The sequence below is a fragment of the Agelaius tricolor genome, unplaced genomic scaffold (assembly GCF_023055355.1).
Source record: "Agelaius tricolor isolate 1412-34295 unplaced genomic scaffold, bAgeTri1.0.p SCAF_7, whole genome shotgun sequence".
NCBI classification, from domain to species: Eukaryota; Metazoa; Chordata; class Aves; order Passeriformes; family Icteridae; genus Agelaius; species Agelaius tricolor.
In genome coordinates, this window is record NW_027269267.1 from 26,362,115 (window position 1) to 26,386,503 (window position 24,389).

Below are 24,389 nucleotides of genomic sequence, written 5' to 3' on the forward strand. Positions count from 1 at the left end.
TTCCCCAAACATAAGGCCAGCAGAATGAAGTTCTCTGCTTTACGTCATCTCCTTGCTATGCCACTGATGACACAAACAAGTAAGAAGGCACACTCTTTACTGTAATGATTCTCACCTGGATGCCATGACTGTTCCAGTCCCTTCATGCTCTCCTGACCCCAGAAGCAGCACATGAGGAGCTAAGTGAAGGTGCAAAGTTAGCAGTATGTGAAAAGGACAAACGTCATGTGCTCTGTGTGCTGTAGGATTTCAAAGCAACTGAAGGTAGCTAAAGTAGCTGATTTGCTTTAAATGACTGTTGCACAAGTAGAAGTAGAAAACACCAACTTCTTGACTAACTTCAGGCTTGGTAAAGGCTCTTGTCTTGGAGCCACGGGTAGAAAAAAGCATTTTATTTTTAGAACTATCTGTGGTAACTAAAATGCTTCACTTTCTAGCTCAAAGAAAAAGAAAATTAGTTACCAAACTGTATGACTACTCCCTCATACATTTCCAAAGCAAATCTGCTGATGTGTTACCTGATTTTTATGTAATAATGTTGCTATTTGGTCTATATGTGTTTAAAAGAACCCAGGCCTCACTGTGGTGAGCAGTTTAGGATTGTTTGTCACCTTTCCAAGAGTGTGTTTTTAAGAGAGCTTTCAGATTACTCCAGGTTATGCAAGAATAGTGTTTCAAGCTTGTGATTGTCATTAAAGTGTCATGTTACATTGCAGCCAAAGTTCTATAAGCTATATCATTAATATTTACTTTGTGATTTTGTTCTTTTGGTGTTCAAAAGGACAAAATCACTGTGTTCTGATTAACAGGGAAGAAGGGAATGATAGAGGATTAACTGATTTATATAGCATTCATGGAGAGATTGATTAATAATATTGCTTTGAACCATGTTTATAATGCATTTAGATGTTAGATACCATCACAAAACCTCCATACCTCCATACCTGGAAATTATATGTGCATTTAGTGAAAAGAATTTAATAAACTCATTGGGGAAAGGCCTTTGCTAGTTTTATTTCAGTTTGTGCACACGTGCAGGCTCTTGTCATGCAGCTGTGGTGTTCTGTAGTCCTGAGCATTTCCTGAGTGGAAGTGCCGATTCTGCCAGAGTGTGGAGTGATTATGTGAGAAAGATAAATTTTAATGGGCAATTAGACCAAGGTAATGCTGAGATGTACAGTATAAATTGCCTGTATAGATGCTACACGTAACCTAAGCAAGTCTAAAATTCAGCACTGCTTAGAAGTAGAAAGCAAGTGCGTTAAACTCTGGAACCTTCATCTGTTAGCACAAACTGACTGTAAAGAATTTCCTCCCTTTGGAACTACCAGGCAAAGTGCTTGAATCTGTCCTGTCTTAAAATTACACATAAGAAGTTCAGGGATAAAAAGATGTACCAGGAGAAATTCCAAAATGAAGCATAACCTTGATTTAAAACATTTTCATTTGAAGGCAGGCCTCTGTGTCTTCATCTCTTCTCTGAAGAGCCCATTATCAGGTTTAGAAGTTAAGTGTAAAATCATGCCTGGTTCTGTAGTCTTAGTATAAAACTAATCATGTTGAAACTGGTTGATTGCAAAGAAACACGAGGGATTATACTTTGACATGAATCAAATATCCAGAGTGGTGATCTAGGGAAAGGTGTTAGTATACCAAGGGGACAGTGGTCCTATAAAATAAAACAATTACATACTTTTGGTTCCTAGATTGTCTATTTACTGTGTATTTGTTTCTTTATTTCCCTTTAACAGAAGGCATCAAGGCACTGTCGGGAGCACATCTCAGAATTCACACCTCTTGCCTGTCTGAAAAGCCCAAGATACAGGAGCAGTGACTGCAGCAATTCCCCAGCAAGAAGGTCTAATTCTCATTCTAAAAAAGTGATGTTTACGCAGTGGAAAGGCATTGATTATTCAGTACTTCCATCTGTCTTTGGCTATTCAAATAAGCATTGGCGTTCCAGTGCAGGCTACCACTATGGTGGGTCAGGTTTGGAAACGTCCATATGACAGAACACCAAGTCAAGCCTTTAAAAACTGTGGTTTTGTTTATTTATTTTTTCAGGAAACAGACGTGTCACAGAGACATATTAAACTATATGTGGCTTTTGCTGTCTGAGGTAGTGTTGAGAAAACAGGATCAAGAGCTAGAAGTATGAACCCTTCCAGGCCAATAGGCCTATTTTTATGTTTTGAACTACTGGAGCAATGAACAATCTGCACAGTCTGGTACTGTGAGACTGGTAGCACTAAAAATTCTCTTCATCCTGTGTCAAGACTTCTGTGTATTTACTACTTCTGTCATCTTTAGTGATTTTCTTTGTTACTTGAAGTGCAGTTTTAGTCAGTGACCTACATTTTGAAATCAACAGTTTTAATTTTAAGCCAGGAACAATTGTCTCAGTTATCTCAAATGAAATTCTCCTAAAGCATATTTAACAAGTGCTGTTTCTGATTTTCCCCTGTCCTTTTTTCTTTCTTTGCTCTTTCTTTAGAACAAACTGGTGTTTCCTCTGTGCAAATCTGCTTTCAAGAAACACTCTCTAATGTTCACTTCCTTGTAAGTGGCCAAATCAGGGCTATGTATGGTTTCTGTTAGTTTTCCCCTGTAGAAAGATAGGCAAAACAATCCTTGTGTAGAGTATGCACACACAATATGAAGTCAAGTTGGCTGTTAAACAGGTAAATATTGCCAGTGTTGGCATTTACTTACAAACTGAATGTAAGCATTTTGCCCAAAACATCTTTGAATTTGTCAAAGATGCACATTACCTGGTGTTCTCACTTCCTGTCCCTATGATTGTAAAATACATATAGCAGAAAGTATTACATATTAAGCTTTTTTTGACAGTTTGTTGGGTTTTTTTCTTAAAACAAGAAAAGCTGTTTTTCTGGATGAGTATCTTTTGCTATCTTGATTCATACTCTTAATTTTGATTTTTTTTGTCTGCGTGTATGGTTAGATTCTGGCTAATGGGCTTGGTAGATGTAGTACAAAGCACACAGCTGTTAGCTCTTCAGGCAAACCACGAGGTGGCACACAACTGTTGACTAACAGTTGAACCACAGGTGGGATAGAGAAACTAGTATGACTGCAAGGATTCTTTTTGAATTCCCTTAAGAATGACAGCCAACTTGCACTTCTCTTTTCTCTGCTACATTTATGTTACCTTGCAGTAATTCAACTCTTAGCTGCATCCTTGTGTTGTTTCGTTAGTCCAGTGTTTTATTTTGGGGTGCAAAAATATCTGAAGCAGTAATCCGACTTCAGTCAATTTCAGCTTGGTGGTTACAGCTGGTTAATGGCCATCCTCATTCAATACCTCTGTGAGGACATTACTAAAAATGTATTTCAGTGTGAAAACAAAATACTTGGAATCAGACCTGCAGCATTTATTGGAAGACCTGGCCAAGACATTGTTAGTTGTCTTTCATGTGGACAAGGGTGGCAGAGAAAAATAATTTCCCTTTTTGTGTTTTAACAAGAAAAAAACAGAGGCAAAGTAAGTTTACTTACTACTTTACTTTTTTAATAAATGAAAAATCAACTTACTAGGAAATGTCCTTCGCAGTATTCTGAGTAGTTTTCATATTAAACAATGATTTATTATTAAAATGCCCTGGGTCAAGCAGAGATTGTAAAGTGAGTTATGAAATCTTCAGCATACCAAAGATAACAGAATTTTACAAAGTCTAACAGTGAGCACCACAGATAAAGGTTTTTTATCATTTGACATATAGCACTTTTAAGTTTCAAAGAACATCCTTATAGCAGTAGCATTTTGAAATACATACACGTGTGTGTGTGTGTGTACATATACTTGCCATTGCAGACTTGAATGTTGGTCAGTTAAAACCGTCCCCTACATAAAACACTGGTGTATATATTTTTAAGAAGTTAATATGGGTATACATTTTATACCAGTAGCAGTGACAAATTTCTTGTGTGTAGTTAACAAATTATTTGTAATGTATTTTTTAGAAATCTTAAAATTGCCTTTGCACTGAAATATTTTTCATACTGTAGCTATTTATAAATCTGTTTTACGCATACATTTGTTAACACACCATTTCTATTTTTTTTAAGTATATGTTTTGAAGGCTTTTTTTATAACTATAAGTTTTGGCCACTTAAATTTAGCTTAGAATGGAGTTGTGGCTGAATGTTGAAATTCTAATGAATGTCAAATTAGAATACAGGTCAGTTGCTCTATGAGTCTCACCCAAGTTATTGATGTTTTGTTGGGATTTCTGGTAGCAGCGATTAGAGCGCTGTACTTGCAGTGCTATATTATAACTGCTAGCTTTTTTACTCTATAAAGCCTCCTGCTTTTTTACTTTGTGAGTTCTATCTTTTAGCCTTAAATAAGGAAAATTTTGCTTGATATTTTTGAAAATGCTGCATTCCTGTTCTGCCTACTAACAAAGCAGTTCATTGCTAACTTCATGTAGCCCTGCACTTAGATATTGTTGACAACATTGTTCAGGCTGAAACACCTGTATACATTTGAGAAATTTTAGTTAAACATGTCATTTTTTGGAGGAGAAAGAATGCTTGAATTTAAGTGGAAGTTTCTGCTTTGATTTAGCAATACTTTTATCTTTAAAAGTTGGTGCTGTTTGTTTGTTAAAATAGACTGTTGAATGAAATGAACATAAAACATCAACTTGGCTTCACTTGATGTGTTTTTGCTTCAGTCCCTGTTACTATTGCCATGTATACCTAGTCCACTGCAGCAGATGTTAACTTGGGAGTTTTACTGCAAAAGATATAAAAGATGAAAAAGTAGAAATTAGATCAAAATGCATTAGAGTGTTTTATTATGGGTGGGACACTGAAAGGAGACAGATTTTTATGTATGAAGAAAAAAAAGAAAGAGGAAAAGTCTAAAAATGTATGTAACCTTCTAACTTGCCTCATTTAAATTGTTGCAGCTTTAACAGCATAATGTCTCCATAACTGCTTCTATAAATGTCTTGAAACTGGTAAGCACTAACCAAATGTATGTGAAGACTTAGAAAGTATTTCAAGCTTTTTGGCCACAGAAGCTCATATATTCCTGCAGTGGCTTGTGGCAAAAGATCTTTTTTGTTTTACCATGTACAATAATTGTTTGTTCAGCCACTTAATGTAAAAGCTACAGTTTACTTTCTTGCTTTCATTAGCCTGTGTGTCTTGAACCAACTGGCTTGCAAAAATAAGAGGAAAAAAATAGCGTAATTGAGGAACTGCACTACTTTTCTTTTGGAAGCCAGTGGGATCCTTGTGCTCATGCTACTGTCTCTGTTAAAAAAGCTTTAATGGAAATTTGTGAAAGTACTACAAAAGTGAAAACGTACATGATTCTACTTTGCAGAATAATCAAAAAAATCAGTTTATATAGCTTTAATTTTTTACCTTATGAAAATTCACAGGATTTCAATCTGCATTGTCTTGGACATAAATTCTGTGCTATGTACACTTTGCATTTTAGAGGTTCTTTCACGATCTAATGTAAAGTAGAATCTGTGGAAGCTGCTGTATGGGGCTGGGGTAGTTATCTGTGCTTTAAACATTAAAGATGTCTGTAGTCATCAGCACCAAGTACTGACACATTTTAATTGAACAATTTTAGGTGCATTTATTTGAAAATAAATCAGCCTTCAAATCTAATGTTCAGATTATACTATACTACTTCATTTATTTGATTTGAAGAGTCAATGTGTGAATACATTACTGTAAAGTTTCTTTTCAGTGCTGTTTTAAACTTTTATTTCTGTAGACAACCAAATATAACTTGTTTCTATTCAGCCACATTTTGGATCCTTATGTAGAATATATAAGCAGGAGATACAAATCTGCTTGCAATAAATATAAACATTCAAGACTGGTTTAAGTTTGCTCACAAGTAATTACAGTAATTCTAGTATGAATATGAGATGGTTTCATATTAGTCTGTAATAAAATGTAAGTATATAAAGAAAACAGAATGAGTGTTTGATTTGGTTATTGAATATGTTTGTTCTCACGCTCATTTCTCATACTGGAGCGGGTCCAGCGGAGCACCACAAAAATGACAAAGGGGACTTGGAGCATCTCTCTTATGAGAGACTGCAGGAGCTGGGCCTGTTAGTCTAGAGAAGAAGAAGTTTAGCCTAGAGAAGAGAAGTCTAGAGAAGAGAAGACTGAGAGGGGATCTCATCAATATAAATATCTCAAAGATGGATGTCAAGAGGATGGTGCCAGGCTCTTTTCAGCAGTGCCCAGCGACAGGATGAGGTGCAGTGGCCTTAAACTGAAACAGTAGAAGTTTCTCTTCAACATGGGGAATGGGGAAAAACTTCTTTACATTGAGAGTGGCAGAGCACTAAACAGGCTGCCAAGGGGCTTGTGGAGTTTCTCTTTTTGGAGACATTCAAAACCCACCTGGACACATTCCTGTGTCACCTTGTGTAGGTGACACTGCCTTGGTAGAAGGGTTGGACTGGGTGATCTCCAGAGGTCCCTTCCAGCCTTACCAGTTCTGTAATTCTATGATTTTCAGAGTGTGTGTAGCCAGCTAAAACAGCAAATTAACAAAAAGAAATTCAAAGAAGGCTGGAACATGAGCTGGGGGATGGGGGATTGTTCCAAAACTAATAGAAATTGGTACTAGTCCAGGAGAGCTTTGTTTCTCCTGCACAGATTAAGTGCTAAAGTTCTTTCCAAAGTAAACTCATAAGCTATACATGAGAAAGTCTGCTACATTTCCTTGCAGTTCTACTGTTAAGGTACACAGAGCTATTTCTCTTTTCTTTTGCAATGTTGTGAATTTAAAGAAGCTGAAGTAAAAAAACAATGTGTTCTGACGTCTGATTTGGTAGCAGTGTTCATATATTCTTACAGAAGAGGCTGAGTGCATGGAAAGACCATATTTCATGTGGTGATACAATTTTACAGAACTTCCTTCAGTTTCAAAACCATTATAGGCTCCAAAGTACATTGGCTCCATCAGGGTGAAGGTATCCCAGACAGCCTCCACAAAGCAGTTCAGGGTGTCGGGTTTGGTCCCTCCTTCTGCTGCTCTGAGCATATGTAGAATGCTTAGGCCTTAGTTTCTATATTAATTTTGCACTTCCCATAATAAAGGTTTCAGAGGAATGGGTTTGTATTTATATGAGATTCTTATCTAAACAATGCAAGAATGTTGTACCCATCTCCCTTTTGTTCATCAAGAAATTTTTTGTTTCTATCAATAAACTCCTAGAGAAGATAGTTTGAAGGGGCTGTGTAAATATGGAAGATGTTTTTCCCTTTATTCATGCAAAGAAGAAAAAAATGCATGGATTGGAATTAGATATAATATTACATTGAAACTGTTTTTGAAAAAAAAAAAAGTGATGATGTATCTGGATTTCAGGAAGAGCACAATACCCATACAGACATATTACCACACAACTTCATTTTGCACATAAAATTACATTTACCTATTTAAAGGAAAAAAGGATAGAAAATAATTTAAGTGACAAACTGCATTCTCAATCAAATACCATGTGTTTTCTATTAAGATATGCTCTTTTAGTAAGCTACATTATAGAATTGATTGAAAATTGACTTTTATAAGGCTCAATATTTTCTGCAATACATGCAACAGTGCTCTATAAAATCTTTCCTGAAGGTTATCTTGATGTGAAGTGAGGTAGGTTGGAGACAGACTGAAGTTCCTTGGTTTTGTTTTTCAAATATTCTGATTTCCTCAAGTGATACTCTACAGGAATTTAGAAACAGTATTTGACTATTCTATAAAAGCTTTGTTGTTGTGTGTTTCCACTGCACATACAGGTGTATTAATTTTCATGTTATTCAAATGCTAAAGCAAAACCCATACCCATTTAAAGGCTTCATTTACACTAGGAAGTGATAAGATAGGGATAAAACCAAATATATCCATTAACTTCATTCATTATACAGATCAGTTTATCAGGTGCCTAATGTCCCAATCTAGGTTTAAAAGGTTTTTTAAAAGAAAATGGCACTATGTGCCATTTCTTTGTTAACTGGCAAGTCTGCAGTAAATTAATAATGTTGAGTCTTAATCATTTAACTGTTGGTTTTCCATTTAAAAGTGACAAACAGTGTTCAGTTTTAAACCACCAAAAGGCTTGTTGTTTTCCATTATTCATTCTGGTTAAGAAATCTCATGGTGCATTATGCTTTTAAAAATACATAGGATGCAGTGTCCTGCTAGGTTCAGAGGCTTCCTATTTCAGGGAGAACTGCTGAGTTTCTTATTTAATGTAGAAAAACTGGTCTGTTTTTCTTCCTAACAAAAGGAATTTAAATATTTTTTTTCAAAAGTAGATCAACAACTTACCTTGAGATTTCAGACATCTTTTGTAAAGATTCTTCATGGTGAAATGTTAACCAAATTTGAAAGCTTGGAATCTTGCTATCTAATAAACACTGGGCTCTAGAAGAGAAGGAAAACAAATCCTGGTCCATGGATCAAGCCATCAAATGGTATGCTGATTTTTATTTCAGATAATACTTTCAACTAAGTAGCCAGCCTATAAGAGTATTTTTCTAGGAAGTACTGAACAGGCTGCTTCTAGGATGAACAAAATTGCTAGAGAAAGTGGTCAGTATTAATGAGGTTGAAATCTAATTGTTTATTGCCAGCTATGAGGAGGTAGTGTGTATAATTTCATTCTAAGTTATAGCCCAGAAATAAATATTTCTCCTCCTGTGTGCTTTCAGGCACAACATCACAAAGCTTAACACTGATGCAGTGATAGAGCTCAGTAACAGTTGGGATTCACTTGGCTTTTAAGTGACTCTTCTTAGAAAGTCCAAATTTTGCATTTGTTTAGCACAAAAGCCATGTTTGTGCATGCATGCATCATTGTGCTGAAAGGAACTGGTCCAGATGGAAAAAAGCTGAAGATCCTTCGACTGTAGATTGTACTGGAACATGAGTCAGGCTTCTCTCTCTTCTCAAATGCGGCGCACACAGCAGATGATTTGGAATCCACCTTTCTTGAATTGTCCATCTGGAGTTTAACTTTTAAAGTTTCAAACTTTATTGTCCATTCAACTCTTGTTCTCCCTATAGGTGAAAATGGCATACACATGTTTACATTTCCCCTTGCCTCTTACCTGGCATGCTGGGGTGTGGCGGTTTGCAGGGGTCCCAGGACAAGGGAAAAGATGAGAATCTGACTCCATGCTTCAGAAGGCTGGTTTATTATTTTATGTTATATATATATATATATTAAAAGTAAATGATATATTAAAACTATACTAAAAGAATAGAAGAAAGGATTTCATCAGAAGGCTAGCAAGGAAAGGAAAGGAATGATAATAAAATCTTGTGACTGACCAGACAGTCCGATACAGCTGGACTGTGATTGGCCATCAATGAGAAACAACCACATGAGACCAATCACAGATCCACCTGTTGCATTCCACAGCAGCAGATAATTATTATTTACATTTTGTTCCTGTGGCCTCTCTGCTTCTCAGGAGAAAAAATCCTAAGGAAAGGATTTTTCATAAAATGTGTCTGTGACACTGGGGTACCTCCCTTTCCCCTAGAAGTCTGTGTAACATACCATAGTCAATTCTGAAAGGAAGGAACCCCATTCCTTTTATGATTGGGCAAACTTAGTTCATGCATTTTAACAACAGTGATCTCTCTTTTTCATACTCTCTCAGAGGAATATTCAGCAGGCAAACCAGCAGATCTGAAGTTACGTGGTCACCACCACAATGGTTATGTGCCTTGGTTGCTTTTACACAAAAAGTATTTGATCATGTGCACATAAACGCACAAACTCTGTGTGTCCCCATCTCGTGTGGGACATAATCACTCATCTTCATCCTGCTTTTCCCAGGCCTCTTTCTCAGCAAATTGCTCTCTAAGTAAGCTCATCCATCCTTTTCTTTACTGAAATTGGGCATGTGTGGGAATTTAACCTTCTCCCTACTAAGTCCATTCATGCAAACTGTCTCGAAAGGGTACATGGTCTCATGGGACTCACTAAATTTTGTTTTTCTCATAAAAAATTGTGATTTGAAGGTATTGGGAAAAAAAGGAATTTTTAACCCAGTTAATTTATTGCAAACTAACCTGTGTCCTAAAATTTGGCTTGACAAGATCAAGATAAAAGGTCTTTTTCCATACATACCCAAAGATTTTAAGCTAAAATAGAAAGGGAATGGCCATTTAAATTCTAATACCACTGCCACCAAGGAAATTCTTATCCATATTCAAAAGATAAATTTCACTCTGACCTCCTCCTGATCTGGTTCTGCATCAATCATAATTATATCCTTCAATCAACTTTGGGAAATATGCCATTATCCTGAGTTTATGAGTATCTGGATGTTCTATATCCTATCTGAATTCCATATCTGTTTTTATTATTATTGTTATTACTATTCCTTATCCTATCTGAATAATGCACTTAACTTTGGCATCTTATATATCCAGAGGTAGTTCATGAGAACCATCTGTCAACACTTTATTTCCAAATGTGTATGAACACTGAAATACAGAAAGCTGAGATATATCCTAATTTCACTGGCAACTAGTCCTCTCATTCAAGGAGGCTCCACCCTGACTCATTGTTTAAGAGTTGTTGCTAGAAGCTACTTGTGTTTTCCATGAGGTTAATTGCTAACCACACTATTAACCTTTTAACTGTTTCAGTCTGTGAAGATTTACATTCCCCTTACATTTCACAGAGATGCACACTTAGCAATCCTGATGTAATTAATTTTATATCCAGGTATTGAGCCAAGACACTAAGTTTGGAATTCTACTGATTTAGGGAGAAAAGTGGATGTTGTGCAAAAAGCCCAAGCGACTGCTGCCAGGCACTATAAATCGTCACAATACTCGTCACTGATGTGTTTTCTCATCTCTATGTGAACACTACAGGTGTTACATGAAAGTATGTCAGCTTGGGAGTTAGGAAAGTTAATTAGAGTGGCATAAAAATAAATTTCACTGATCCACAATAGAGTTCAGGCATCCTCTCATGTGGATTGACCTATAAATCTGATGAATGTTCATTTGAGCATTTGCCTGCACGCACCTCACCTTTTACATTACTGTTCACAGACATTTCATCTTTCTGCCATGTCACACCACTCTTCTTATAGTGTTCATGGGTGGCAAATCCATTTATTCTCTCTACCACCACATCAGATGTACTCAAAACTAACATGCTCTAATAATATTTTTAAAGAACGTCCATGTTTTTTTTTTTTCAATCCCAAACAATTTCCTTTACTGTGAGTCTTCCTTGCTTCATTTCAGTTGTTTCTTAGTGCCCAGCCCAAAATTCTGTCCTAGATCGTGTTTCGCACAGAACAAGACAGGAGCACCTATGACTTTGAAATTCCTGCTTCACATACTGCAAACCAAAGCACACCATGTTTCCAGTCCCCTCTCCCTCTCTGTCTCTTCTCTGCACAAGCAGAATTAAGTGGGAGTTGTGTATTTGGAAACTCAACTTCAAAATATGATCCAAGAAGCCAAATTCAGGTTCAGGTTCAGGCACTTACAGCTGTTTGTGTTAAATGCAGGTGTCTAAGCTCCCATTACAGCCAGCAGGAGATTTCCTGTTGGGTGAAATAAAAACAAATAGTACCTGCAACATGTTTTTAATCATGACATTCAGCCCAAGTACTTTAGTATGTATTGTATTTATTGTATTTGTTTGCATGTGTTTGTATTCACTGTCTAATTTACTGGGAATGAGCACAGTGAACTCCATTAATTATTTCAATTTTAATTTTTTTAAGCTCTTGGGAAAGCTCAGGAGAAAAGTAACCAGGAGGGAGAGAAAACATACATGCCAAAGGATGTTCTGCATCCATGACAAAGAAAAAACCCATAGAATATTCTTGGTGCTTTCTGTCACTATGACAACAAAGACACAGAGACAGAAAATTTGCAATGTGAACAGCAAAGGTAGATTTTGGGGCTCTTGCACAAGCCATTAGTGGGATGAACGTGCAGCTTCACCCTCCCATATGAATTTTGCTGCTTGTGGCCATGTCCCCAGTACACATTCTAGGGTTAATTTATTTAGCTGACAAAGTCTGGACCTTGCAGCCTGAAGCTGTAGAGTTTTGTAGGACCAAAGCACCTTCAGAGTCCCAGATCTGTAGCCAGGGAATCTTCCTCCTTCCATTTAGACACTTGGGGCTACAGGGAAATCTCCCAGTCCTCCCAATACCTTTAACAGCTGCGGGACTGCTAACAGGAGACCTCGTCTGACTTGTTACCCTGAAAGGAAGGAAGGGAGGAGAGGAAAGAGGATCATGTGCTCCACAAGTCAGATATGTTCCAGGAGTGGTGGAAGAGTCTGACTCTGTGCCAACCACCCAGGTAAACAACAGGACAGATTTTCCACAGCCACTTCCAGAATGAATATTTGCTAAATCAAAATGTGGGGAATGCTTGCCCTGGAGATTTCCCTGTACATGCAGGAAACCCCCTCCTGTCTTGTGACAGGCATTTAAGATTGCATTGCTCTTTCAGGCCCTTTCTGGAAGCTCTTCTGTGCAGGGTAGCTATGGCACATCAGCTGCACAAACTCTGCTTGCTTTTTGCTGCTACTGCTGTCCACAGTGTTGGTTCAATTAGAATGGAAAAGCACAAAAAAAACCCCCAACAAACAACCTTTACAGATTTCATAAGATCAGAAGAGTTTTTTAATCTGTCCTTTCAAAGCCATGCAAATGGGAGGCTCTCTGCACATTTGCTGTAGTTTCCCTTGGTCCCCACTCTTGTTGCTATGGGTTTCCTAGTACCTTCCAATAGGAAGGTCCCACCAAAGGATTCTCCTTTTATTACCTGATTCCCTGGAGATAATGTTTGTCCTGGTTTATTCATTCCTCATACATCTTACAAGACTGGAGTGTATCTCCACTTTTTTCCAGTGACTGGTTCAGGGAATTATGGCAATAAATGGTAGGAGATTTACAAAGGATGACTTGATCTCCAGAATGCTGTGTGTCTTCTCACAAGTAGTGACAAGAAGTCTCTTATTGGACCATCTGGTTTTTAAATCCCAAGCTTGTACACTGTTTTTTCAATAAGCAGAGTTCAGGGAGGACATCAAAGTGCAGTTGGTGTGCAAAGCTTTTTCCTTGTAGCTAATTAGCTCTCTTACTATTCACTGCACATATTTGAGTGTCTTGTCCATTTGATTCCTGCCCAAGCCAGTTCCTTTGCAATTTGTTATGGCAATTGTTCTGTGTTTCATCAAGAACTCTGGGGGACACAAAAGGAGTATCCAGCCATAACAAGCTGAACGTTCCACTGCACCCTTTGGATAAAATCTAACTTACTATAGGCTAAAAGGATGACCATGGCCTCTGCTGGTATTTGTAGCACATTCAGCTTGAATTTTCAGCCCTAGAGTAACCCTGAAATCAAGAGTCTTTCTAATATTTATGGAGAGACTGGTGTCATTTTTACTGAGTTCCTAGGATTTGCATTAAAGTAAATATTTCATACCAGAGAAAGAATTTCTGGAGATACTTTAAGCCATCAGAAAGCAGAGTATGATTGCAATAGTGTTCCCTGAACCTATGAGTCATATTAATGTTCATGGTGTAAAAAGAAGACAGGCTAGATTTTCTAGTAACATATTTTGCTCACATCTTGTAAAAACATGATATTGTGCAGCTTACCAATGGGATTCTCTAAAGTCTTGACTTCCTTTTCCCAGTTTATTCACATTTTCACTATATTTGCCACTAATAAATTTTTCAGCCCTGTGTTTTACCTCTGTTGCTCAGTTTGGGGTTTTTTTAGACTGCCTTAATTTTAATCAGAATTGGTTTACATAATTCACTAATAATTGCTATAATTATAAGAAAAGACTCATTGTCAATTTATGTTAAAAAAAAAAAATTGCTCTTGCCTGTATCCAGTCATTACTATTTTATTCTTGGTATGTTTCAAAAATCTTCCTAACTTACCCTGAAGAACTTCTGCAAGTAACAGCTTTGAGTCTTAGTTTTCTTATTTTTTCTCAGTACATTACTATGATTTTACAGAGAGTTTCTGATTCTGTACAAGTTGTGGTTCAGACCAGTTGCTCAATAAAGGTCTCAGATTTTTTGACAGACCCAATTCATGTAATCTGTTCCTGAAAGCCAACTGGTTGTCATTTTGTAGCCCCTCTAGACTTCATAACTGGCAGAAACAGGTACAGCTGATACTAAGAAAATTTCATGCCATAGTGCCAGAGTTAGTTCTGCTCTCACTTGAATTATGTGCACATGATAATGATTCCCTATTTAGATTCCTTTGTACATCTCTTCTTACTCCTTGAGATTTAAAGTAACAGAATGACAGAATGAATTAATTTGGAAAAAGCCTCTGAGATCAAGTCCACCATGTGACCAAACACGAGCTTGTCAAATAGACCATGGCACCCAGTGCCACATCCAGTCTTTCCTTAAACATCTCCAGGACAGTGACTCCAACACCACCCTGGGCAGCCCATTCCAATGCCTTTTCACCCTTTCTGTGAAAACTTTTTTCCTAATGCCCAACCTAAACTTCCTCTGGTGCAACTAAAGACTGTGTCCTAAACATGTACTCTAGAGTGTTGTTCTGGACAATTTTGGCAACAGGCAGAGGGCACTAGGTCAGGAGAAGTTAATTCCTGGAGTAAAGGTCCTTCCTTCAATAAAAATACTGTATTCTGCCTTCCCAGACTCCCAAAACACAGCTATGCCAGTGAGTCTCAAACACCTTGCAGAGTTTACCCACAATCCTCAACACTTGTGTGAGAGATGAGCGAGTTTGGTCCTCTGTTCTCATTAGATCCTTCTGGTCTTGTCCAAGCTTTTGCATAAGTTGAAAAAAGGAATTATCAACACTAGCCCCATATTAATTTATAAACTTTCACACTGACAGCATCAGAAATAACATGTATATGTGTGTGAAGGAGGTGCTCTGTGGTACAATTTTTGCTAGAGCCATAATACTTCACTGATTTACAATTCCTAGGAATCCCACCCTACTCCTCATATTTAGGACAGATATTTTAAGAAAATTCAACCTCTTTCCAACCTGCTTTTACCTTCAGCTGTTGTAATGTGAAAGCACACATTTGCTCTAGTGACTTACTTTCCTTCCTTATTAATTTCTTCAGATCTAAATGCCATCTGTTCTTGACATTTGCTTGAAACTTAACTGGTCCTGCTGAAATTTGCCCCAGCTTCTTAGCATTAGTCAAAACAAAAGTATTTTCCATGGAGTGAGCATTCTTATAAAAGCCAATGTTGTATTAATGAATATATTTTACATAATGTAGAAGAAATAACATTTCTGACTCTATTTATAATAAAAGTCTATTCCTAATATGATCCATTTCTTCCATAAACTCTGATACTGCTAGCCAGTGCAACTGTATCTTTGAGCAAAGATTTCTGCAGAAATCTGCTCAATGAATAAAATGCTCAGATCTTCAGTCTGACTTCTCACTGCTTGACTCCAGCCAGTGCCTAAGGTTCTGCTTTGACACAGAACACAGCAGCAATCAAAAAAGTCAAAAGCCTCACGTTACTATTAGCAAAAAAAGCAGGTCAGGAACCGTCCTTTGGCACAGGAACCAGCTGGCACAACATGGCTTTCATACACACAACTAAACTCTTATCTCCTGAAATAGGTCAGTTCCACACAGACAGTCTGCTGGGAATGGCCCTGGCACACACAGACCCTTGAGCTGTGCCACAGGGACTGCTCTTTGCTAGGACAGCACCACACCAGGACACCACCACCCAGGGGACACTGCAGAGGATGACCAGTGCAGCGCTTTAATCCTGAACCCCAGACCCATTTAGTTTACTGCTGTAGGGGTAGCTATAGGGATAGAGAGCAAAAAATGCCTGCAGCACCAAACAGAACTGAAATCTAAATTGTATATTTGATTGCTGCCTCCCTTGTGCTTCAGAGACTTCTTTCAAAGCTATTTTTGACAGTATCTCCAAATTAAGGCATCCTCTAGCTCTTTCATGTAATCATTAATTGGCCCTTTTCCCTGGACAACCAAACAGATCTTTTCAACCAACACTGAAAATGTTCTTGTGAGGTTCTGAAAAAAAATATGAAAAAACAGTGATCTATCTGAATCTGCACTTTCTGTCTGTGGTCCCCTGTTTTGCAGTGAAGTGTTACAGGGTCACTCTTCCCCACAACATACTGGAGCACATCTCATGGAGAACAGCCCATGGCTGCTGCTCAGTTGACTTGATTACCTACTTGCATCTCAGGTTATGTTTGATCCACATTTTGGGCTAAGCTGCCAGATACCAAAATCTTGTTTCTGTAAGCCATTTTCTGACACTACTCTGGGTCATTGGGCTTCAAGAAAAAGCATTTCACGTTATTAGGGAGCTAAGTGTACACAACATATCTCTGTCATCTGGTATATTTCTCAAAATCAGAAGCCTCTAGCTCAAGAAATAGGAAGTGTACTAAATATGTGCTAGCCCCACTTTGTCCTCAGCTCTGGAATATTTTTCCTGAAAAATTTAGTGTCTGAAACTTGCAGTATCATGAACTGTATATTCCTATTGCAGCAGGGATGGAGAGAGCAGCATTGAAGACTGCTGACTGTGTGAGTGAAGACTGGGAAAGCCTGTGGCCAGTTAGGGACACACCTTGGGTGCTTCCTACTAAGCACACATCTCTGCAGCTGCCGTTTCTCATGTGTTTGTACATGCAGCACACAAAAGCACATGCTCTGCACTGTTTTGCTTAAAAGCAAAGGTTTTAATGCTTGGGGGTACCTGAATAAAAAAGAAAATACCTGTTGTTGGTTGGCTTGTTGCCTTTTTTCCCCCCTCTTTTTGTAATGGGAAAACAGATCCACTTCCAGCTGTTCAATTGTCTGATCAAGATGTAAACACAAAAAGTGCTGCTACCTACGTATACAGATTACAGTAAAAGCAAAACAAAACACTGGGAGTCAAACACTGAAACACCAGGAAACATCAGAACTGAGGCTGCAAAACTTCACGTAGCACACGGTGTTCCTCTCTGCTATTGCAGAACCAGGGAATTGTTCAGGTTGGAAAAGACTTCCAAGATCATCAAATCCAACCTTAGACCCAGCACTGCTACTAGACCATGTCCTGAAGCGCCACAGTTCCCCAAAAGATGAAGCGATACTCCTACAGGTAGCAACAGCTTTCCTGGAAATAACCACTTTTCACTGAGAAAGGCACTCAAAGCCCTCACTGCAGAGAACCCTCCCTACCCTACAGGGAGCACCTGTCCTTTGTGGCCCGCGGCGAGGAGCGGCGTTACCTGCCAGCCCTGACAGGTGCTCGAGGTGAGCGCGCCCGGGGCGGGGACGAGGACGAGCCCTGCGCTTCCCTCCCTCCCTCACCCCGCCACACAAAGCGCCCTGCCGCCGCCCGCGGAGCCCGCTCGGAGCGGGGGATGCCGGTGCCGGGCCGAGGACCGGAGCCCGGACAAAAGGCAGCCCCTCTCCGCCGCCTCCCGCCCGCGGGCGGGGCCCGGCGGCGCCTCCCCCGCACTCCATCCCATCCCATCCCGCTCCTTCCCTCCCCGCCGTGCCGCGGGCCCCGGCGGGAGGCGCTGCCCCACTCGCCCGGCTGAGCTGCTGAGCGCCGGCGGCAGCGGCCGCCTGGTCCTGCGTGCAGGGCGGCGAGGTGAGTGAGGCGGGCGCCTCATGGCCGCGGGAGCCGGGCGGGGCGGCGGGGCCGGGCCGGGCCGGGCCGCACCCCGGGGCAGCCGCGCGTGAGGGGCGGCGCGGCCGCTCGGCGCTCACCGGCGCTCCCCGGCTCGGCTCTGCCCTGCCCTGCTGGGCGCCGTGCCGCTCCCTGCCTCGCTGGTTTGCCGCCCTCAGTGTCGGCTCTGCCCTGCCGGGCGCCGTGCCGCTCCCTGCCTCGCTGGCTTGCCCCCCTCAGTGTCGGCGGCGGTGGGTCCGGGCTGGGGGAGGAAGCCGAACAAAGGCAAGCACGGTAACCTGCCTGCAAACGAGCGGACAAATGAAAAACGTGGCGCTCGGCACGGGATGCCCTCTCCTTTGAGGGGCGTGGGGGAAGCCGCGGCTGCCCCTGCCCTGCCGTGGTTCCAGCAGGGCTTGTGCCCTTGGGGCTGCTTCCCCGAATTACATCCCCCAGTTGTAGCCCCAAACTGGAGAAACAAAGCCGTCCTCCGGTATGAAGAAGGTGTTCTAGATGCGGGGTGTTGTTGGCTGGTGTTACTTGCAATGGTTAATCACAGGGACTATAAAAGAGGATGTTTCTGCCGCTTGTGGCGTTTATTTCCCTTTGTATTTCATTGGGGCTGGACTATTAAAATAAATTTGCTGGTTATGTTTGTAGGTTTGTCGATGGTTTTGTTGTTTTGGGTTTGTTTTTTGTGTGTGTTTTTGGGTTTTGGGGTTTTTTTTACTTCTGTTTCTTTTGTATCTACAAGAGGAAAGAGATTTAAGTGTTTGTAATCTAAAAACAAGAAATAAAGGTTTATTTAAAGATATTTTTAGCCAAAAACCTTGAAAAAGAATTTAAAACTTTATCTCGATAGGCTTGGCAATGGCAAGAGCCTATTTGCTCTTGCAAGCCCTTTATTTCGTTTATAGAGCCAGTTTGATTTAGTAATTTCAGAATGACTGAGACTGTGACTAGCAGAGAAATAGAAAAACTCAGGAAGCAAATAAATAGAAGTCAATTTTTTTTTTCTTAAAGATCTTTTGTAGGTTACCTTTTAATGATAATCATAAGTCCTTTTTGGAGTTTATTAGTACAAACAGCTTTTCTGGCTTGGGGAGTGGAACAGTCAGTTTAATGTTCAGTAGCAGGCTCTGTGTTTATTAAAGGTACTTACCCTGTGCAAGTTTAGTTAGCATGTTGAAAGATAAATAATGCTATTCTGAACAGAAGGAAGCATCATTTTAGTAGGAGGAGAGAGGAAAAACATTTGTGGACCCTAATTCAAGAGGGTGCTAAAGCACATGTCTAATAAAGGCACAGTGGTAGGGTAGGGAATTGAACATTGTTTTTGTACTTGATGTTGCATGTCCTTTTCTTGTGTTTTGGTCCTGGCTGCTGCCACACAACCCTCTTGTCCATTCTTATCCCTTCTGTAGGGAGGTCTGGGTCATGCACATGATTTTTTTTTTTTTTTTGTGTTGAACTTTGCAATTCTTGGGTTTCAGATGGCTTCCAGAAGTGATATGCTTCACTGATTTGGCACTGGACTGTACAAAAGTAATTACAGAAGTTGTGTGGAAAAGCCTTTTTTTTTTTTAATAATGGAGGTCTGTAAAATCAGTCTTGAAGGCAGCCACCTGTGTGCAGTGTTGAGGCTTTGCAGGAGCTTCAAAATAGCTACCAGATTTAATCGTCTTAAAACATACATCTGCTTGAAACTTCGAACACAGTGCTCCTTTCACAATTAAAGCTGCCAGTTGCTGTTTCTAACAAAATTACACTGTTGGGTAAATCTATAACAACTTCATTAGGAAGTATTCATCATGGTTACTTAACAGGAAATTAACTCTGAGTAGATTGGAAGAGAACTTACCCCTTCTTTCCTAAAGCATTACCTTTACCTTGCACTTATGTTCAACAAATTCTGCAGGCACAGGACATGGGCAGCACTCTCCATCTCTGTAGACAGGCAGCTGGGGAAGGTTTCTTGAGCCTTAGGAAACCTCAGCCGTGCCTTTTTTTGCTTCTGTGTGTGTGATGGTAAAAGACTGAGTGCTGAAGCGACAAGTCTTGAGGGTTTTCTTGATGGGTTATTGCAAACTGCTTTTGATCTGCCACAAGCTGGGTTTGGGGAGGGGTGGGGGTGGGAGGAGGAAGAGAAGGGACATGTGGAGTAGATGTTCTGTGAGCCCTTTGAAACTGGACACCTATTATATGTTTGTCAGCAAGTTGGTGGTATGAAGTGACCCAAGTGATCTCTCAGGGACCTGTGTCCTCTAAGCTGAGCAGAGCACGTACTCCTGTTTTACGGTCACTGAACAAAGGCACTCTCCTTGGAGCTTTCTGCAGAGAAAGGTCTTAGATGTTCCAAGTTCTGATTTCAAGAGAAAACTGCTAATACTCAGAGTGATGCTTGTTCTCATGATAAATAAATTAAAAACCAGAACACGCCATGTACTCCCTGACCTTCAGAAAGCAGCATGTATTTTTCTTCTTTCAACTGAATTAGTCTGGGAGTTGGGATTTGTGTGCTTGGTCACAAGTACCTCTGAGTTAAACAAATGGGATTTGTGTAGTGTCCTCATTCTGGTGGGCAGCATCTTGTGTTTGTCACGGCTTTGTGCATGGCATAATGCATGGGTGTGATGGGAGTTTGGATTTATCATGACAACAACTTGAACAAGGGGAGATTTGTCAGCCCCTTGAAATAAGGGGTCAAGTACAAAACCACCTCATTCTCCACAGAGTACTGTATAGCATTATCAGCTTCTATTGTGTTTCAGGCTTGATCTAAAAATGAAACCTGGCTTGTCATTCTCTGGGGTCTTGGAAAAAATCTGTGAAATGTGATCTGAGTGAAAATAGATACAGTGAACTGTTCTAGAGAAGTATAAGCTGCTCTTCATGCTGCATTAGAAGACACCATGTTCAGGCCAGTATTTTATTTGACGTCTCATGGATGGAAAGAGAAATAAGTGGGAAAGAAAGCTGGGGTTGTGGGGGCTGTGTGAGGGGGCAGGAGGAAAAGTTTAGATATCTAATTCCAAAAGCTCCGTTTTCAGGAATGTAGGTGGTTTGGTGGGAGTTTTAAAGCTAAGAAAATCATGCTTTTACTAATAATGATCCCTAGGCAACTGGAATTCTGTAATATGGAGGTTTTCTCACACTTACGTTAACACTCTCAGACTGACTTCTCTTTGGTTATACTCACTGAAAATATGGAAGTCTTGCATTCAGCATTAGACATCACTTTGTACAAAAGGAACAACAAGCCACTTTTCAAATTCCATGCTGTATAAAAGTTGAAAACCCCATTTTTTCCTGTTTGCAAAGGGGAAGTGTGGCATGTATAAGGTTCAGGTTTCTGTAGGACATGAGATGCAGCTCAGGTGAGGTTGCTTGCAGCCAGTTGCTTTGTCCATAGCCCATTTCATTCCTGCATGGAGCTGGTGTTTCCTTGTCCTCGTGCTCTGCTCAAACAGTCCATGGGTGGCTTGGTGAGCTCTGGACCTGTAGCTCTGAAATGGAAGAGAATTTGGCTGAGTACTTGAAGCTCTTCCTGTACCTGTGTGCAGTGGGTAGAGTTAGGCAGTAGGGAAGGTTGCTCAAGGCTTGGGAACTCAGCTACCCTCTGTCATCCTAGGTTTATCTTTTTATTGTTTTTGTTAGAGGTCTTAAAATATAATGCACAATTCTGAGTTGACTAACAAAAGAAAAACTTCTTATGGCTTTCTGCCCCAAAAGGAGGAAGGAAGAGACCTGAGTGACTTCATTTAGATTTGTAAGCATTTCTCAAAGGAGTGGCTACCTATAGGATGAAAAGTTGAATAAATAAGAAAGCATTTCTCTTATGAAACACATTTGATTTTTTTCCTTTGTAGAGGCCTCAGGTTAGCTCTTGCTTAACAGTCTAGCATTTTCTTTGTGTTTTCTACATCAGCCTGTTAATGACTTTTAATGCTTTGTGAAAGGCTTTTAAATACAAATTGAGACCCTTTATCTTGAAGGACTGCTTAGTATTCAAGTTAAATGTTGATCACACTGCAATTCCAAATGAGAAAAAATTAGTCTTAAAACATGTCAGGGTATTCTGCATGCCCTAGAGAGAGATTAGAATGGGGCTCTGTTGCTGATTTTTCATCTTCATCTTTCTGAAAAAAATGCAAAAGGCCTGGGAGAAGGGCGAGTGTAGAAATACAATATCTCTATAGGAAGAACTTGAGTCATTTCAGAGACTTTACTGAAATCCTGAAGTGTTTTATAATATTTATTTTGTGACTCATTCTTTGTGGCACTCTGTTGGTAATGTATACAAAAGTGGGACTTTTCATTATCCAAACTCAGGCTGATCTGCAGTTGCCTTGGACTCTCTGGAGTTGAAGTAAGGGACTGATGAGCCTCAGAGGATGCCCATCTCTCTTATTCCAGGGAATGCTGAAGTCAATGCTGGGTCAAGTAGGTTCTTAACTTAAACATCTCAGTTTCATATCTGATCTTGGATGGGAGGAACTTGGGTTATAATGTGTGTCTGATGTATTTTGCACTTTCCCCTTGCATTGGGAGATGGAAAGAATGGCTGGCCAGCATTGCAAAGCATAAAAATTGGGAAGAATGCTGCAGACAGACACATGCACCTAAAATCAGATTCTCACCAGAGCAATATTGGCAGGTTAAAATATCATTCAGTGTATTTTAATCCATCCTAAAATAAAGAGATATTATTATACAGAAACTGGTGTCCAGTTCAGTCCAATTGTCCTGCAGAGACCTGCATGGATGAACTCTTACACCATCATCTGGACTCTGCTATCTCTGTTGAAGTGGATGTACTGATCTTGGTGAATTACTACATTTAAAGCTGCTATCCAGGCTGGATATTAAACAGTTTTTCTTTAAGGGCATTGGCATTAAGTGTCATGGTGTCTATGGAAAATAAGTGTGTGAAATCTTAGTAGGTGCTGAATTATTAGTGGTTTTCCCCACACAAATACATTTTGTTTCTCAGTGACTTAAATGGAACAATGATGAAAGCACAGTAAAACGCTGCACTGATTAAATGCTGAGGGAGGTAATTCACAGGACAATCTGAAAGTATCACACAAGTGGTCTTAGAAGTGAGATATATTTAAATGTTTGTGTTACACCTGACTAGAAATAATGCCCTTCACCAGGGAAATGGCTGAAGAAATTACATCATGTGTCAGCAGCAGTGATCTAGTAACAGTGCATGGATTGAGGGTGATGGGGACCCTGGGAGTTGGGTTTAATTGCTCTGGTGAAGTGGCTGCAGAACGTGGATTTAAGTTGCTGAGATTACTGTGTGCCTTACATAATCTGGTTACATTTGAAGATAATAATTAACTATTCTTGAATTAAAGGGGGATTTTGGATGGAAAACTGAAGTTCAATGAAATGTGTATGTAAAGTGATTGAAATAGGATTCTTGCTTTCAAAAACTGTTCTTTTGTCTGAGTTCCATAAGCATTGTTTCAGGAAGCATTTGCACCTTAATTAAGGAGTAATGTGGAGTTAAGAATTAAAGATATTAAGAATATTATTAATTAAGTACAGCTCATGGGCCTGCACATAGAGAGGTCCTGGCTGCAGTGAAGTCTACCAGTGCCTTTGTGTCCTGACAAATGAATCTAGATTCTGCCCCTGCTTTGCCTTGGGTATTTCACCAACTTTGATGTCTGCAATCTAATTTAAAGCAAACAGAAAACTCAAACTCTCAAGCAGTATTGGTTCTAGCACATGAAACTGAGGTTTGGGAGCAGTTGTTCAGATCTACAAATGTCAAAAGGAGATTTCAGTCTTGGACTTTTTCCATGGTGTATCAGCCTAGTTTTATGCTGGCTGAGGGTATGACTTTATCTTTGGATGCTTTGAAATAATTGGAAAAGCTACTTGTGTCTTCAGTGTCACTGCAGTGATCCAAGAGGAGGTACCTCCATCAGGGATGCTTTGACTATTTAGAACATCTTGTGTTAGCTCATAAACCAAAAGAAAAGTTAAGATATTTTGGGGTTTCTTTTTTCCTCTCTTTTTTGTGTTTCCCTTTTTCTAGGCAATCTTGGTCAAGAAGTTTTATGAATGTGCGAGCTGCCTCTCTTCATGGAAGTGTGACAAACATATACAGTGATTATCTCTCAGCCCTCATGTATTTTTTCCCCAACTTCTTTGCCCCTAGAGTTCCTACCGTGTTTTCTTTAGATCTAAGTTCACATTACCATTCTTAAAATCAAAATGGTCAGTGGATCAGAAAATAATTAAGGATTAAGGTCATAAATGTGTGTCTTTAACTGCATAGAGATACCTTTATACACTGTTTGTGCATAATTATTTCTGGTAATCTTCAGGTGTTTCATTCCTTAAAGAAAGCCAATAAATTAAAAAAATTATTCCTAGAGTAATTTGCTGACTTCTGAAGCATAGATCCAGCTGCTTTTCAGTTCATCTTGCACAGGAGAAGGGAGAAAAACTTAAGTTTCTGGGATTCTTGTTTCCTACAGAGAAGACTTCCCCATCTTTGCCCCATTTCTTGGGGTAAAAAGTGGAGAAATTTAAACTTTGCTAAGTGGCTTTAAGAATTAAAATCTATTTAGTGTCTCAGATGTAAGGGTAATTGAAAGAATTCCCCCTGCTCCCACAGAATTAAAAAAAAATTTGAATTGCTATGAAGTGTTTTTTAATGAAACCCCCTGTGCACACTT

At 39.6% G+C, this 24,389-nt stretch overlaps 2 protein-coding genes across 10 annotated transcripts in view; both read left to right on the forward strand.

The window, feature by feature from the left end:
• Positions 1 to 5,969, forward strand: part of ATP11A (ATPase phospholipid transporting 11A) — a 118,882-nt gene extending 112,913 nt beyond the window's left edge. For 3 of the 5 annotated variants that reach the window (XM_071430635.1, XM_071430636.1, XM_071430637.1), the window contains one exon: positions 1,752 to 5,969. In XM_071430635.1, the coding sequence (XP_071286736.1) occupies positions 1,752 to 2,009 (258 nt within the window). In that variant the 3' untranslated portion in view covers positions 2,010 to 5,969. The remainder of the gene's footprint in view (positions 1 to 1,751) is intronic. The other 2 variants (XM_071430638.1, XM_071430639.1) reach the window with 1 other exon arrangement.
• An 11,555-nt stretch (positions 5,970 to 17,524) lies between these two features.
• Positions 17,525 to 24,389, forward strand: part of MCF2L (MCF.2 cell line derived transforming sequence like) — a 158,121-nt gene continuing 151,256 nt past the window's right edge. For 3 of the 5 annotated variants that reach the window (XM_071430642.1, XM_071430645.1, XM_071430647.1), the window contains exon 1: positions 17,526 to 17,670. The gene's annotated coding sequence lies outside the window, so the exon portion shown is untranslated. Of the gene's footprint in view, positions 17,671 to 24,389 lie in introns of all 5 variants that reach the window. The other 2 variants (XM_071430640.1, XM_071430641.1) reach the window with 1 other exon arrangement.